Raw genomic sequence first — 16,431 nt, forward strand, 5'->3', positions numbered from 1 at the left:
GGCCAAAGTAAACACATAAATAGGATCACATAAAAGTTAGACCTATCTTTATGCAGTTTGCCATAGCTGTTAACTGCTGAATATCACACTTAACTGGTTAAGTTTTTTTGCTGGTTCAATATACCTGGAAACTCAATGCCCAACGTGGCCTAGCATTGAATTTCCGAGGATAATCCCAGCTGCGGTCAGCAAAACATTGATTGCCACCAGCTGAATATGGGTCCTAAATCTCAATATTTATTTCCTGGTAGTTGTTTGAAGGCATTATTTAATTTCTGGTATTTTAAGCACAGCTATACTAACAGACCTCACTAGGGCCCCTATTTAATAAACTGTAGTAAAACAGTCCATTACTGCATCATTTTACCATAAGTACAATTACAGTGGGATTTGCTAAATTCTGATACATAAATACAAAGGTTTGGTAAATACAGCAGTAATTTTTGTTGGCATTGTTATGACTGGAAAACACTCACCTTCCAGAGCATACAATGCATGATGTGATGTGACTTGACTACAATTTTTACAGGCGCATATAGCTCTGTAAACTACCCTCCCCCTTTATGCACGTGTTAGAGCACGACCCTTGTCGAGCCTGTTTTCTTCTGTCCACATACACAAATCCAACAAAAGAGGAGTAAAAAAAAGTGAAAGCTTCCTGTTTTATTCTTCAGGAATATTTGTTTGGATTTTGCTCACACCTTTTTCAGTAGTAGCTCAAGGTGAGTTACATTCAGGTACACTGGGTATTTCCCTGTCCCTGGAGGGTTCACAGTCTAAATTTGTACCTGAGGCAATAGAGGGTTAAATGACTTGCCCAAGATCACAAGGAGCAGAAGGGAAAATTAGGTTCTTACCGAGATAATTTTCTTTCCTTTAGTCATAGCAGATGCAGCCATTACAGATGGGTTGTGTCCATCAACCAGCAGAGGGAGATAGAGAGCACACTTTTTTCAGTGCCTCATACCAGCTTGCTCCACTGCCTCTCTTCAGTATTTGAAGCTTCCAAAGCAGTAAGGCAAACCGCAATGGGAATAACATGAGCTTTCCTCACAGCGAACGATGGCCCTACAACAAAGGGCATTAACTCAGAATGGAGGGAATGAAACATCCTCCCAGAGGGCATAAACTCATCCTCCACTGAGACATAACTGGAGGGAATAAACTCATCCTCCAAAACAAGAAACTGGAGGGAATTAAGTCATCCTCTTTTAATTGAACAAGAATCTTGAAGACTGTTTTCCGACTTTCTCCCAAGGACGGAATCTCCAGGAAACACGAACAGAACCGGAAATAGATTTACAGCAGACAGCATCAGACAGGGAGGGATCATGGCTGCATCTGCTATGACTAAAGGAAAGAAAATTATCACGGTAAGAACCTAATTTTCCCTTCCTTGTCATCAAGCAGATGCAGCCATTACAGATGGGATGTATCAAAGCAATCCCTAGATAGGGTGGGAACAAGCCACACCACGCGCCAGCACTTGCGCTCCAAAATATGCGTCCCTCCTGGCAGCCACATCCAGCCTGTAATGTCGGGCAAAAGAGAGCTTAGAAGCCCATGTTGCTGCACTACAAATCTCTTGAAGAGAGAGTGCTCCAGTTTCAGCCCAAGAAGAGGAAATTCCTCTAGTGGAATGCGCCTTAAAGGCATCAGGCTGAGGCCGGCCGGCAAGCAAATAAGCTGAAAAGATAGATTCTTTAAGCCAGCGGGCAAAAGTAGCTTTAGACGCTGGAGACCCTCTGCGAGGACCTGATAGCAAAACAAACAGATGATCAGAGGTCCTGAAAGAGTTAGTAACTCGCAGATACTGCAGCAGAGTCCTGCGCACGTCCAACAGGTGCAATTGCCCAAAAGATTCTGGAAACTCCTCCTCAACAACGGAGGGCAAGAAAATAGGTTGGTTTAGGTGAAACGCTGAAACCACCTTAGGCAAGAAGGAAGGCATGGTCCGAACCGTGACCCCGGACTCTGAAAACTGCAGAAAAGGGTCTCTACAGGACAGCGCCTGGAGCTCTGACACCCGTCTCGCCGAAGTAATGGCCACTAACAAGACAGCCTTCAGTGTCAAATCTTTCTCTGAAGCACGCCGAAGCGGTTCAAAGGGAGCACCCTGAAGGGCCTTCAGCACTAGCCCAGGTTCCAAGCTGGACAAGGTGCACGCACGGGAGGACGGAGCCAAAGCACCTCTCTAAAACCGTGGCACATCCGGATGAGCAGCTAAAGACACGCCTTCAACCTTGCCACACAGGGAGGCCAACGCTGCCACTTGCACCCACAGGGAATTATAGGCCAAGCCTTTTTGTACACCATCCTGCAAAAAGTCCAGAATCGGCGAGACAGGAGCCCACAGGGGTGTGATCTCTCTGGAAGCACACCAGACTTCAAACTGGCGCCAAATCCTGGCATAAGCCACGGAAGTGGAACGCTTGCGGGCTTGCAGGAGAGTGGTAATTACTTTATTGGAATAGCCTCTGCCTCTCAATTGCGCCCTCTCAATCGCCAGGCCATAAGACCAAATCGGCAGGCGTCCTCCATGGTCACCGGACCCTGTGACAACAGGTTGGGAACCAGAGGTAACTGAAGGGGATCCTCTACGAGCATCTGTCAGAGGTTCGCATACCAAGGCCTCCTGGGCCAATCCGGGGCGACGAGAACCACTTCTCCTGGATGCAGCCGAATCCGCAGGAGCACTCGCCCTATCAAGGGCCATGGAGGGAACACATACAGTAGGTCCGAAGGCCAGGGTTGAGCCAAGGCATCCAACCCCGCCGCGCGAGGATCTCTCCGTCTACTGAAGACGCACGGGACTTTGGCATTGGTGCTTGTCGCCATTAGATCCATCACGGGCTTGCCCCACTTGGCACATATCTGCAGGAACACTTCGTCTGCAAGTTCCCACTCCGCTGGATCGATCTGATGCCTGCTTAGATAATCGGTTTGCACGTTGCTCTGACCTGCAATGTGAGCTGCTGACAGAAACTGTAGATGCAGCTCGGCCCAGTGGCAAATTTGTTCGGCCTGTGCGGCTAGAGCTCTGCAATAAGTGCCGCCTTGTCGATTTATGTAGGCCACTGCTGTCATGTTGTCCGACATCACTCTGACAGCCAATCCGTCCAGGGTCACTTGAAAGGCCAGAAGCGCCTGAAACACCGCTTTCAACTCTAGGCGGTTGATGGACCACTCCGACTCCTCGGGTGTCCATAGACCCTGGGCATGCTTCCCCTTGCAATGTGCGCCCCAGCCTTTCAGACTGGCATCTGTCACCACTAGGCACCAATCGGGGAGCGCCAGCGGCATTCCTCGCCGCAACATGCTGTCTGAGAGCCACCACTCCATGCTGAGTCGGGCCGCAGGGAGCCAAGAGAGTCTGCATTGGTAATCCTGAGATACTGGAGACCATCTTTGGAGTAGAGCATACTGTAGAGGTCTCAGGTGCGCTCTCGCCCAGGGCACCAGTTCCATGGTGGCCGTCATCGATCCAAGCAGCTGGACAATGTCCCAAGCTCGCAGGCGGGGCATCCTCAGGAGCAGACGGAGCTGATTCTGAAGCTTGCACCGCCTTTGCTCGGGTAGGTACACATACCCCGAGGCTGTGTCAAACCTGGCCCCCATATATTCTAGAGACTGCGAGGGGGTCAGGTGACTTTTGGCCAAATTGACGACCCAGCCCAGAGATTGAAGTACTGAGACCCCTCTGGCTGTTACATGCTGACTCTCTGCAGCAGAGTTTGCTCGAATGAGCCAGTCGTCCAGGTACGGGTGAACCCGAATACCCTCTCGCCTTAGAAAGGCAGCTACTACCACCATAACCTTCGAAAAGGTGCGGGGAGCTGTGGCGAGGCCAAAAGGCAAGGCCCGGAACTGGAAATGCTTTCCCATCACCGCAAACCTTAGAAACTTCTGGTGCGGGGGCCAAATTGGAATGTGCAAGTAAGCTTCTTTCAGGTCCAGAGACGTGAGAAACTCTCCTGGCTATACCGCCGCAATGACGGAGCGCAGGGTTTCCATGTGAAAATGCCGCACTCTCAGGGACTTAATTCTTTTAAGTCCAGAATAGGGCGAAAATACCCTCCTTTTCACGGCACCACAAAGTAGATGGAGTAGCGGCCACAGCCGTGTTCAGCGGGAGGTACCGGGGACACGGCCCCTATCTGAATCAGACCTTGCAAAGTACCACCGCCCGTTTGGCGGCAGAACCGCATCGGGACTCCACAAACACGTCTCTTACAGGGGCGTCGAATTCTATTCTGTAACCGTCTCTGATCAGGTCCAAGACCCACTGATCTGAGGAAATGTTGGCCCACTCCTCGGCAAAAACGGAAAGACGTCCTCCGATGACAGGACTCGAGGAGAGGGCCGGCGCACCATCATTGAGAGGGTCACCCCTGAACTCCAGGCCTTGAGCCAGTGGCTGTGGAACGTTTGTCCGAGCGAAAGGAGTTCCTCTGCTGAAAACGGACACGAGAAGTGAACCCAGCAGAACGCCCCGGGCGGTACCTTCAAGCTTCACGGAAGCGAGGTCTGTAAGAGGAGTGGACCGCCGCACCCTTAGAGGAAGGCCGAGGCCTATCTTCGGGCAAGCGCTGGGGTTTAGCCTCACCCAGGCCCTTCACAATTTTCTCCAACTCCTCACCAAACAGGAGAAGGCCTTGAAAGGGCAACTTCACCAACCTTTGCTTAGAGGCCATGTCCGCCGCCCAATGTCGTAGCCAAAGAAGACGGCGAGCCGCCACTGCTACTGCCATGTGTTTAGCCGAAGCTCTGACAATATCATAAAGGGCGTCAGCAAGAAAGGACAAGGCCGACTCCATCCGCAGAGCCACATCTGAAAAGGGCTCCGCTCCATCACCGGGCTGTTCCACTGCCTGTTGCAACCAAGCCTGGCAGGCTCTAGCAGCATAACAACTGCATGCAGACGCTCGAATAGTGAGACCTGCAATTTCAAATGACCGTTTAAGTGCTGATTCCAGTCTACGGTCTTGAATATCCTTCAGGGCAACACCTTCTTCAACAGGGAGGGTAGTTCTCTTTGTCACAGCTGTGACTAGGGCATCCACTTTAGGCATAGCAAAGCGAGCCATATGCTCCTCACTCAGAGGGTATAATTGCCCCATAGCCCTGGAAACTTTCAAAGGTCCCTCAGGGTCAGCCCACTGAGCCGAAATAAGCTCTTGGATGGAGTCATGCAAAGGAAAGGCTCGAGCAGGCTTTTTGGTACTAGCCATCCTAGGATTCACAGAGGAGGCTATGCCACCGGCAGGGTCCTCAATAGAGAGAGCCTGCAGGGCATCAGAAATAAGCGCTGGCAGTTCATCACGGTGGAAAATCCTCACCGCGGAGGGATCGTCCAGATCCTGAGTCACTTCTGCACCAGACTCTGGCTCCTCAGACCATGAAGGCCTGCCAGAGTCCTCCAAATCCTCGCAGCCCGACCACGGGGGGGAAAATGGAGGTGCAGCACTCTCTGAAGGGGAATGAGCCCTTCTGCGCTTCATATTCTGCCAATTATCAAGGAATAACACCTCAGAGGGCATACCCAGGCTAGAATCCACCGGGGGAGGGCATTAGAAGAGGCCCATGCCGGGCTCTGTGGGAGAGCTCTTTTAAGCATGTATGCTTTATGCATTAATAAGACAAAATCAGGGGAGAAAAACTCACCCTGGGCACCCGGATCTCTGCCGGGGCTAGTAGCTCCCATATCAGCCTCACTGCAAGGCCTCCCTCAGCGGAGGTCGCGCCATGTGGTAAATTCAAAATGGCGCCCGCTGCCAGCTCAGAGCACGAAGAATCGTCGCTCTCCATGCTCGGGCCGGCTCTAACGTCTGTACAGCACGATTTACAGAGCCCCGCTGCTGATCTGCGCTTGCCACACTTGGAACAGCGCTTTACTGTCTCCGCAGCCATCGCCGAAAACGGCGGTAAAATTCAAAATGGCGGTTCGCGCCAAAATCGCCCCGATCGCGGGCCCACCCCAGAGGAGTCAGAAAACACTCTTACCTCACTGGACCGAGCATCACAGCTCCGGTCCCACAGAAAAAGGCAAGGAAAAACCTCTGTTCCAGCGTCTAAGCGCTTTTTTTTTTTTTTTTTTTTTTTTTTTAACGCTGTGAGGAAAGCAGAGGTAAATAGAACTCCGGAGGCTCAGGTGAGTGGGAAAGGCAGGGAAAGGGCGAACCAATGTGCCTGCATCCACTGTTGGTGGGGAAGGACAGGGAAAGCTAAGCAATGTGTCCACATCCACGTATGGGTAACGCAGGGAAAGGGCGAACCTATGTGCCTTTAAAGTGAAGCTGATATAGCCTCCAACACCCCTGCTAACAACTGCCAAAAGCACAGAAGCAACCTCCAGGCAGATTTTAGATGGAGCTCGAAGAAGCTGCAGCCACTCTGCTAGGGGAGATAGAGAATACTGAAGAGAGGCAGTGGAGCAAGCTGATATCAGGCACTGAAAAAAGTGTGCTCTCTATCTCCCTCTGCTGGTTGATGGACACAATCCATCTGTAATGACTGCATCTGCTATGACAAGGAAGTGGGATTTGAACCAGGCACCTGTGGATGTCAAGACCAGTGCTCTAACCACTAGGCCACTCCTCCACTCCTTATTGAAATTTGGATTAGCATTGTCCTTATCAACTGACTTAGCACGTGTTATATTTATAAGCCACCTTCCTCAGCTGAATTCAACACAAGCGTTTTACAAAATGTGCATCAATAATGGTATCTGCACCAGCAAACATCACCATATATTCTTAATTCAAAAACTGCCAGGCAAACCCATACATGAGCTCAGATCAGCTCAAAAGTACACGACCTCCATTTCAAGAAACATACACTGCTTCAAAACAAAGAAATCATGTCCTACCCTGCAGGGGACAAATGAGAACACTAAACACTGAGGGGGGGAAAAAAAAGCCTGCTGGTGTGGCTGGAAATTTGAGGAAATAAGAATCAGGAAATACTGAGGCATAACACACAAATGAAAGGTTTTAACTAATGGAAATCAAACTTACAAGTGCGAGTTACATGGTTTGATTTCCCAGTAAGGCAACATCCCCGGGGAAGAGAATGAAGCATTAACAATGGATACAGGTTTTACAGACCTGAAAGATCAGGCTGGAGAGGAAAGGCACCAGCAAGACAGGATACTCACAGGAGTTGTGTCTGCGCCGAAAACCTTTAGACTGAAGCAAGGATTCCATTTGTCTGTCCATATAGCTCTTAGAGCACTGCTGCGGTGAGCTGGCCACATCCTGGTTCCTTACGTCACTTTTTCTGGGGATATTCAGAGGGGCAGTGGCTGAGGCGATAGGCTTTTTCACCACTTTACCTGTGCCATTCTGATTGATGCCTGCTGGTAACTCAATACCAGGAATGCTGGATTCTGTCTGCTGCACATCCACAGAATTCCTGCTACTCAAAAGGCCAGGAATCTCCAAGATCTTCAGTTCCATTATATCTCGTGCTCTAAACAAGGGACAAGGTGGTAAGTACAGCAGCACACTGCATATTTTCGCTTCGCCAGTAAACAGGAAACATGTAATCCAATGGACAAAAAAAAAAAATTGATGCCACTAAGAATCAATAAAAGTGTCAGCTTAATTCAGGGCTGTTATCACTCTGTTCAGTACAGTAAACATCTAATTTGGCTGTGATCAGAAATGTCAAAGCTTGACAGATATTGACCCACAATTACTGTATACAGGATTCAATTTTTCATTAGATAGCTGCCCATACTTTTAGTGCACTTGGTGGATAGTGAAAGCCTTAAGGGATCTTTTACAAACTCACGTTAGCATTTTTAGCTCGTGGTAAACATCAGTTGGCGGTAAACACTGAGACACCCACTATATTCCAACAGGCATCTCAGAGTTCATCCATGAGCACGCTAAAAGCACTAGCATGGCTTTGTAAAAGGCCCCCTTAGTTACTGTAAGTGAAGAGATAGGAGAAAGAGTTATCTGTGGCACGTTTCAGTTTATAGTTCCATACTAAACTAATTCAGCATTGATCACTGGGGCTGCCAGAAGGAATCACGAAAAAGTTAATATGAAATGTTAGTAGTAGAAACACTAGCAACCAGTTCGCAGTTTATTGATTCCATCAGTACAGCCTGCCAAACTAACAGCTGCATCTGTCTGGCAGGATGAAACTACTGTAATAAGTAGGAGACCTAAAAACACAGGTGCTAATGTAGACAAATCTAACAGGTAACAGTAAAAACATAGAAACATGATGGCAGATAAGGGCCAAATGGCCCATCCAGTCTGCCCATCCTCAGTAACCACTAACTCTTCCTTTTCTTAAGGAATCTCACATGCCTGTCCCATGCTTTCTTAAATTCTGACACAGTCATCATCTCCACGACCTCCACCATGAGGCCATTCCACGCATCCACCATTCTTTCCATGAAAGAGTATTTTCTTAGATTCCTCCTAAGCCTACTTCCTCCTAACTTCATCGTATGCCCCCTCATTCCAGAGTTTTCCTTCATTTGAAAAAGGTTTGCCTCTTGTACATTAATGCTACTGATGTATTTAAATATCTCTTATCATATCCCCTCTCTCCCAGCGAACACATGTTGAGGTTCATAAGCCTGTCCCTATATGTTTTATGACAGACTGCTTACCAATTTTGTAGCCACCCTCTGGATAGACTCCATCCTGTTTATATCTTTCCATAAGTGTAGTCTCCAGAATTGAATGTACTCTAAATGGAGCCTCAGAGACTTATACAAGAGCACTATCACCTCTTTTATCCTGCTGGTCATCCCTCTCCTTATGCATCCAAGCATCCTTCTAGCTTTGACCATCGCTTTTTCTACCCGATAGGAGACCTTAAGGTCATCAGACACAATCACCCCCAAATCTTGATCTTCTTTCGTACACAGAAGCACTTCACCCCCTATACTGTATCATTCCCTTGGATTCTTTTAACCCAAGTGAATGACCCTGCATTTCTTAGCATTAAATAATAGTTGCCAATTATCGGACCATTCTTCAAGCTTTGCTAGATCCTTCCTCATGCTATCCACACCCTTCGGGGTCTCCACCCTATTACAGAGTTTGGTATCATCCGCAAAGAGACAAACCTTACCAGACAGCCCTTCTGCAATATCAAAGATGCTAAGAAGAGCCTGCCCAAGGACCGACCCCTGCGGTACACCACTGATAACATCCCTTTCCTCACAGCAAGCTCCATTTACCACTATCCTCTGACTCCTTCCATTTAACCATTTTTTAACTACGTAAACCACTTTGAATGTAGTTGCAAAAAACACAGAAAGGTGGTATATCAAGTCCCATTCCCTTTAGGTCCCATACCGAAGGTACTCAGTTTATTTATCAGTCACCTGTAGGGACCTGTATCAAAGGCTTTGCTAAAATACAAGTACACCACATCTACTGCCTCTCCCAAGTCCAACTGTTTGGTCACCCAGAAAATCAGATTTGTTTGACTTGACCTGCCTCTAGTGAAGACATGCTGCCCTGGGTCCTGCAGTGCATTTTATTCGAGAAACCTCACAATTCTATGCTTTAGAAGCGTTTCCATTAGTTTACTCACCACCGAGGTCAGTCTGATCTTAACAAAGGACTCCTGTTGTCTCAGTCTTAAAGGCCCAGCTGTGCTTCTTTTTTGTTTGCTATTTGTGTATACTGCTTTACCCTCTCTGGTTGTCTACCATATATCCATCCCCAATGGCATTTCTTTTCTGTGGTCCTACCCCCAAGCCTTTCATCCGTGAACACAGAACAGAAATAACTGTTATGCAGTTCAGTTTTATCTTTATCAGCTTCTACATATTCCTCCCCCTCAGCTTTGAGCCTCACAATGCTATTATGGCATTTCCTCCTGTCACATATCTAAAAAAAAAAAAAAGTCTTGTCCCCCAACTTTACCATATCTGCTATTTTTTCTTCCATTTGCCTCTTCACTTTCCTGACAGTTTTTCTTAACTTTTCTGGGTATTTCTGCCTTTCCTCCTCTTTCCAAGTCATCTCGTAACATATGAAGGCTAACCTCCTTTCCCTTACCTTTTCAGCTACAATGTTTGAGAACCACAGCAGCCTTCTTTTCCTCTTACTTTTATGCAATTTTCTAACATAAAAGTTTGTTACCTTTAAAATAGCTCCTTTCAATTTTTCCCACTGCTGTTCTACTTCCTTCAGCTGTTCCCATCTAACTCTTACTCAAGAAATTCTCCCATATCGGCAAACTTAGTTCTTTTGAAACCTATGACTTTCAGTCTTGAATAAGCCCTCTCCTCCTCTTTTTTAATTATTTATTATTATTTGTTACATTTGTATCCCACATTTTCCCACCTTTTGCAGGCTCAATGTGGCTTACATATAACCGATTACGGTCTTAACAAATACATGGTATGAATGAATACAAAGTGATATTGTGGTAGAATGAGGTACATGTATGATAGGTACAGTTGGGGGGAACTTAAGAGAGGGAAAGGGGGAAGAAGAGTCAGGTAATGTCCTTTACGGTCTTCGTGTCGCAAGTGACCAGGTATTTTTATGTTGGGTCGGTAGCGTATGCTCTTCTGAACACATCATTTGGTGATCACTAGATGCCAAATGATCTACCACCGTAACATCAGAAACATTCTCCCTGTTTATAAGCACCAAGTCTAGAATAGCTCCATCATGTTTCGGTTCCGTTACCTATTGCTGGAACAATTCTTCCTAAACAACTCGGGCAGCAGGAACACCCCAATAGAAGTTTGGCATATTAAAATCACCTATCAGTACTACTTCCCCTTTCCTAGCTATCTTCTGGATGTCTTCAATTAAGGCTTTACCCCGTTTCTTCTGACTATGAAGGTGACCTGTATATTACGTCAATGTAAATACATTTTCCTTTCCCTCTTACCAGTTTAACCCACAGTGCTTCTTCCATACCCCCCCCCCCCCCCCCAATATGTCCTGCTCATAAAATATGCCACTCCTCCACCCTTTTTTCCTATCCTGTCCATCCTGAATAGATTATAGCCAGGTATAACTATATCCCAGTCATGGCTCTCAGTGAACCACATATCCGTGATCGCCACTACATCCAAGTCGGCTTCTATCACTGCAGCCTCTAGATCTACTACAGGCATTGATATACAAGGCTCTCCAGCTGTTACTCTTTTTTCCCTTTTCTATAAGGGCACTGGATGTCTTATCTTCCTGATGGTTAATGATTTTTTGGCTTTTCTTACCCATCCCCAGCGAATTTAGTTTAAAGCCCTCTTTAGTACTTTGGCCAGTCTGTTACTGAAGACACTTCGTTCCTTCCTTGAAAGATGGACAACATTCACTGCTCAGTAGCTCTTCGAAAATCACCCCATGGTCTAGGAAACCAAAGTGCTCGTGTGTGCACCATCCATGCAGTCACTCATTTAGCTCCAGGATGCGAAGGATCGATGAAAACACCACCTGTGCACCTAGGTACTTCACCCTCTGACCCAGAGCCATGAAGTCATGTTTGACATGTTCAGTAGAATACCTAGCAGTATCATTGTGCCAATATGGATGAGCAGCAAAGAAGTGGTCAGTAGGCTTGATGAGTCTAGACAACCTTTCTGCTACATCTTGAATCTTCACACCAGGCAGACAGCACACCTCTCTGATCATCATGTCTGGTCAGCAGATGACAGTACCCCTCAGAAGAGAATCACCAACAACCACTAACATTTGCTTCTTCTTAGCAGCTTTGGGATTGATTCTTGTTTCTTCCTGTTCTTGAGATGTTTTCAGCTGTTCTGCCTCAAGGACTGTGAACCGATTCTTCAGTTCAACAGAAGATGAAGATGGAGTTGGGGGGGGGGGGGGGGGTTGATTTTGCAGGATCTGGTGACTTGTGTACATCTGTCCCCCTTCTGTAAAATATCTTCTCTCCCTTTGTTGGTGATCCCCAATGTTTCAACATGCATCTCTGGGATGAATCTCTGTTCATCACAGATACTTCTTAGTCTTGCAATCTCCTCTCTTAGTTCTTGTACTTCTTTCATGAGGGTACGTATATTTATCACATGAAACCAGAATCTTGCCTTGGACCAAGCATTCAGTATGGGAAAGAGAAACCTGAATTATAGCCACGTAAAGCAAGGTTCCACATTAGGAGTCACCAACCAGGAAAGGGATCTAGGCGGCGGCGTTGATACGTGGAAACCCTCCGCTCAGTGTGCGGCAACGGCTAAGAAAGCAAATAGAATATTAGGTATTATTAGAAAAGGAATGGAGTGGCCTAGTGGTTAGGGTGGTGGACTTTGGTCCTGGGGAACTGAGGAACTGAGTTCGATTCCCGGCACAGGCAGCTTCTTGTGACTCTGGGCAAGTCACTTAACCCTCCATTGCCCGCCGCATTGAGCCTGCCATGAGTGGGAAAGCGCGGGGTACAAATGTAACAAAAAAAATAAATAAATAAATAAAACTGAGAATGTTATAATGCCTTTGTATCGCTCCATGGTGCAACCGCACCTTGAATATTGTGTTCAATTCTGGTCACCGCATCTCAAAAAAGATCTAGTGGAATTAGAAAAGGTACAGAGAAGGGTGAAAAAAATGATAAAGGGGATGGGACGACTTTCCTACGAGGAAAGGCTAAAGCAGCTAGGGCTCTTCAGCTTGCAAAAAAGATGGCTATCGGGAGATATAATAGAGGTTTATAAAATAATGAGTGGAGTGGAACAAGTAGACTTGAATCACTTGTTTACTCTTTCCAAAAATACTAGGAATAGGGGGCATGCAATTAAGCTACAAAGTAGTAAAATTAAAATGAATTGGAGAACCTTTTCGTTAATATGTAATTAAACGCTGGAATTCACTGCCAGAGAATGTAATAAAAGTAGTTAGCTTAGCGGAGTTTTAAAAAGGTTTGGATGGCTTCGTAAAAGTAAAGTCCATAGACCATTATTAAAATGGACTTGGGGAAAATCCACTGCTTATGTCTAAGATAAGCAGCATAAAATGTATTGTTCTTTTTCGGAATCTTGCCAGGTAATTGTGACCTGGATTGGCCACTGTTGGAAACAGGATGCCGGGCTTGATGGACTTTCGGTCTGTCCCAGTATGGCAATACTTATGTACTTATGAGGCAGTAGCTATAATAGGAGCCGCAGCTTTAGGGGCACAATGTTTCTTTGCCATACTTCAAATGTAGGAGCTTTGGTACCCGTGGATCAAAGGAAATAAAAGGTCTACCAAAATCCCAATCCTAGTTTTTCCTACACCTGTTCTGAGAGATCCAGGAAGCAGATATATTTATTGAGAGATCTAGGAACCTGTTCAGATTTACTCTGTGGGTGTAGTTCAATGTACTTTCTTGCCTATTGCTGCCTATTACAGAAAACCTTAGAAGCTCACTAGCAGATATTCTATTCTGTTTATTGCTATGCCTCGTGTGGCATATCAAATGAAGTGGTACATTAAAAAAAGGGGGGAGGAAACAGTTTGGGGAGAGAGTAAACAGGTTGTGGAAATGGGAATTTTGATGCACATGTGTTTAAAACTGCTTTTTCTTAGCATCAGCTCCAATGTTTTGCACAAATGTGTTTTCTTCCTAAATGAAGGTAGAGGTAGAGAAAACAGAATTCTGCTAGCGACATTACCGGTACAAGCAGTGGAGCTCTCTGGAACAGTCCAGTATTTTTCTCTACCTTCAGCAGGTTATGTTGATGATGCTCCTGGTCCATGGCCTAGTTCCCCACTTGTTGGTCATGGCTGCATAGCATGGTTGAGCTTAACGATAGCTCCCAGAGTTGCAGTCTGAGGACCACACCTGATCGAACACGTGGTAAATTTAAATGGGGGGGGGGGGGGAGAGGAACAATTTTGGGAGTAACAGCCTTTAAAAAAATTGGGAATTTTGATGCATGTGCATTTAAAACTAAGGGTGGGCAATTAACGTGTTATTAACACTATTTAACACGTTAAAATTTAAACGCAGAAAATATTTTTTAACCCCGGCCAGCAGCATTTTAACGCCCCCCCCCCCACCCCCCCCCCCCCCCCCCCCCCCCCCCCCCCCGGTTTACCTCATTTTCAGTCTCAGCAGCGAAACCGGCTCTATCTCTGCATTTCAAGGACTCCAATAACATCTCTTATTACTTCCAGGCCTCAGGGGCTCCAACAGGAGGTCTGAGTAAGGTGAAGTCACTGACCGAAATGAGTCATGCTGAGAGAGCGGCACATAGGGAGAAGGCAGCATCAGCGTCGGGGACTTGAGCTCATGGTCAGCAGCCCCAGAGATGAGGCAGCAGTGTTAACGTCGGGGACTTGGAGCACACGGTCAGCAGCACGGGAGAGGAGGCAGCAGTGTTAGAAGCAGCAACACTGAAGGAAGAGGAAGCAAGTTTGGAGATGAACTTGTGAGCACCAGCACCGGAGTAGAGGAGGCACATGGTCATAGCACCGGAGGACAGCAGGTGGCTGAAGGAAGCGTGTAGATGCCATTTTAGTAGCCTGTTTACATTCTTCCGAGATAAGACTATAATCAGTTTGAAAATCCATGTCCCAAATTATTATTGCGCTTAAGTTCACCTTCTTGTACTTTGCCTGCTTAAGTGGGATTGGGGAGGGGCAGGGAAGAGGTCAGGAAGCAAAGCTAAAAGTCATCCTGGTAGTGTGAGGAGAATGAAACTGTGCTGGGAAAGAGAGGAAAAGAGTGCTGGAGCTGTGCTGTGAGAGGGCTAGGATTGTGATGGGAGGGAGGAATGGGGCTGGGGCTGTACTGGGAGAGAGAGAAGGAGAGGATTATGGCTGGAGCTGTGCTGGGAGAGGGAGGAGAGAAGTGCCAGGACCTTCAGGAAAAGAAAGACTTTTTGGTTACAGTACATCAGTGTTTCCCATGTAGGTCCTAATTTTGTCTGTCCTAATTAGATTGTAAGCTCTGTCGAGCAGGGACTGTCTCTTCATGTTCAAGAGTACAGTGCTGCAAAAATGATAAGTAGTAGTAGTAGAATCCTGGAGTACCCCCTTGCCAGTTAGGTTTTCAGGATAGCCATAGTGAATATGTATGACATTGTTTTGCATACACTGCCTCCACTCTATACAAATCTATTTCATGCATATTCATTGTGGATAGCCTGAAAACCTGACTGGCAAGGGGGTACTCCAGGAAGACTTGGGAAACACTGAAGTACACTAATTATGCCTGAACTGTAACCAAAACTCTTTCCCTGAAGATACTGGCAATTTTCTACCCCCCTCCCCAGCATAGCTACAACTATATCTTTCTCCCTTTATTTCCCTCCCTCTCTCTCTCAGTACAGCCTCAGTCCCCATCCCATCAAATATTAACCTTCCTAGAACGGAGGATGGTGGTTGAAGGTTATAAAAACTTGTCATTGATTTTCATTTCAGTATTACATTTTGTTGGAATTACACTTTATGGGCCAAAATGCATGCTGTTTTAATAGTGAGTAAAAGTTTTAATTGCATGGTTAATTGTGATTACAATTTTTAATCGTTGCCCACCCCTATTTAAAACTGTATATTCTTATCTCTAAGTTTCTCCATCTTCTTATTAAGATTCTATTCCCTTTCCTTCATTGAAAGATGTGAAAAGACATGCTAGCTAATGTACACCTCCACTCCATTTTCCTCTTTTCTATCCAGTTGTCTCCCATCCCCCTCCACATCATCCCTCACACCTCTATGCCTTTCTTATTCTTATCCGATGCTCCCACCAACTCTTCATTTCTCTTTTCTCTAGCATCTTTCAGCCCACCTCTTCCCTAGTCCCCTTTTCCCTACATGTGTTCTCCTGAGCAACAGGAGCACGTCCAACTGTTTGTTGACTGCCTTATACAGTCTGTGCCAGCACAGCAAGCACTTTCAAAACTCAATGTTTATTTCAGAAAGCAGAAGCAAGGCTCAAGATTGAACAAAAACATTTAAGCACACATTAAATGGCAGAGGGCCATGCACCTGACAAATCTTCATTGGCTTCCCATTAACTTTAGGATTATGTTTAAACTTGTAATGTTTGTTTTTTGTTTTTTTTTTTAATTACTAACTACACAAAAACATTTTGATCTAAAAATTGAGAGAGAAACACTATTTCCAATTCATAATGTTTAAACAAATAAGCTGAACTGCCCTGGGAAAGTCAATGACTTTTCCAATTTACAACCCACTAGGGCCAACTCTCACTGGCTTAATGGCGGACCACAAAAACCACAGTGGAAAACAATACCCAAACTGGGAGAAAAAGCCACTCACAATCTTAACAAAAAGTATAAATATAGTGTTATCTCTTATAAATCTTCTAAACCAGTTCCAAAGGATAGAGCTTTGACCAGGCTCCATTGGCATAGCCGCACGGCTTGATGAGACAGACCCTAAATGCCAACCTCTAGTTAAAACAGATGTAGTATCCTTAGAGAAGCCCAAAATCTCAACTTAAGTAATTCTTTAAACATGTCCAATGCAG

General features: G+C 46.1%; 1 protein-coding gene across 2 annotated transcripts in view; it reads right to left on the reverse strand.

Moving 5' to 3' along the window:
• Nucleotides 1-16,431, reverse strand: part of EDC3 (enhancer of mRNA decapping 3) — a 111,505-nt gene that overhangs the window by 82,115 nt on the left and 12,959 nt on the right. For both annotated transcript variants that reach the window (XM_030186480.1, XM_030186488.1), the window contains exon 3: nucleotides 7,157-7,470. In XM_030186480.1, the coding sequence (XP_030042340.1) occupies nucleotides 7,157-7,470 (314 nt within the window). The remainder of the gene's footprint in view (nucleotides 1-7,156; nucleotides 7,471-16,431) is intronic.

Source organism: Microcaecilia unicolor, chromosome 1 (genome assembly GCF_901765095.1).
Source record: "Microcaecilia unicolor chromosome 1, aMicUni1.1, whole genome shotgun sequence".
Taxonomy (NCBI): Eukaryota; Metazoa; Chordata; class Amphibia; order Gymnophiona; family Siphonopidae; genus Microcaecilia; species Microcaecilia unicolor.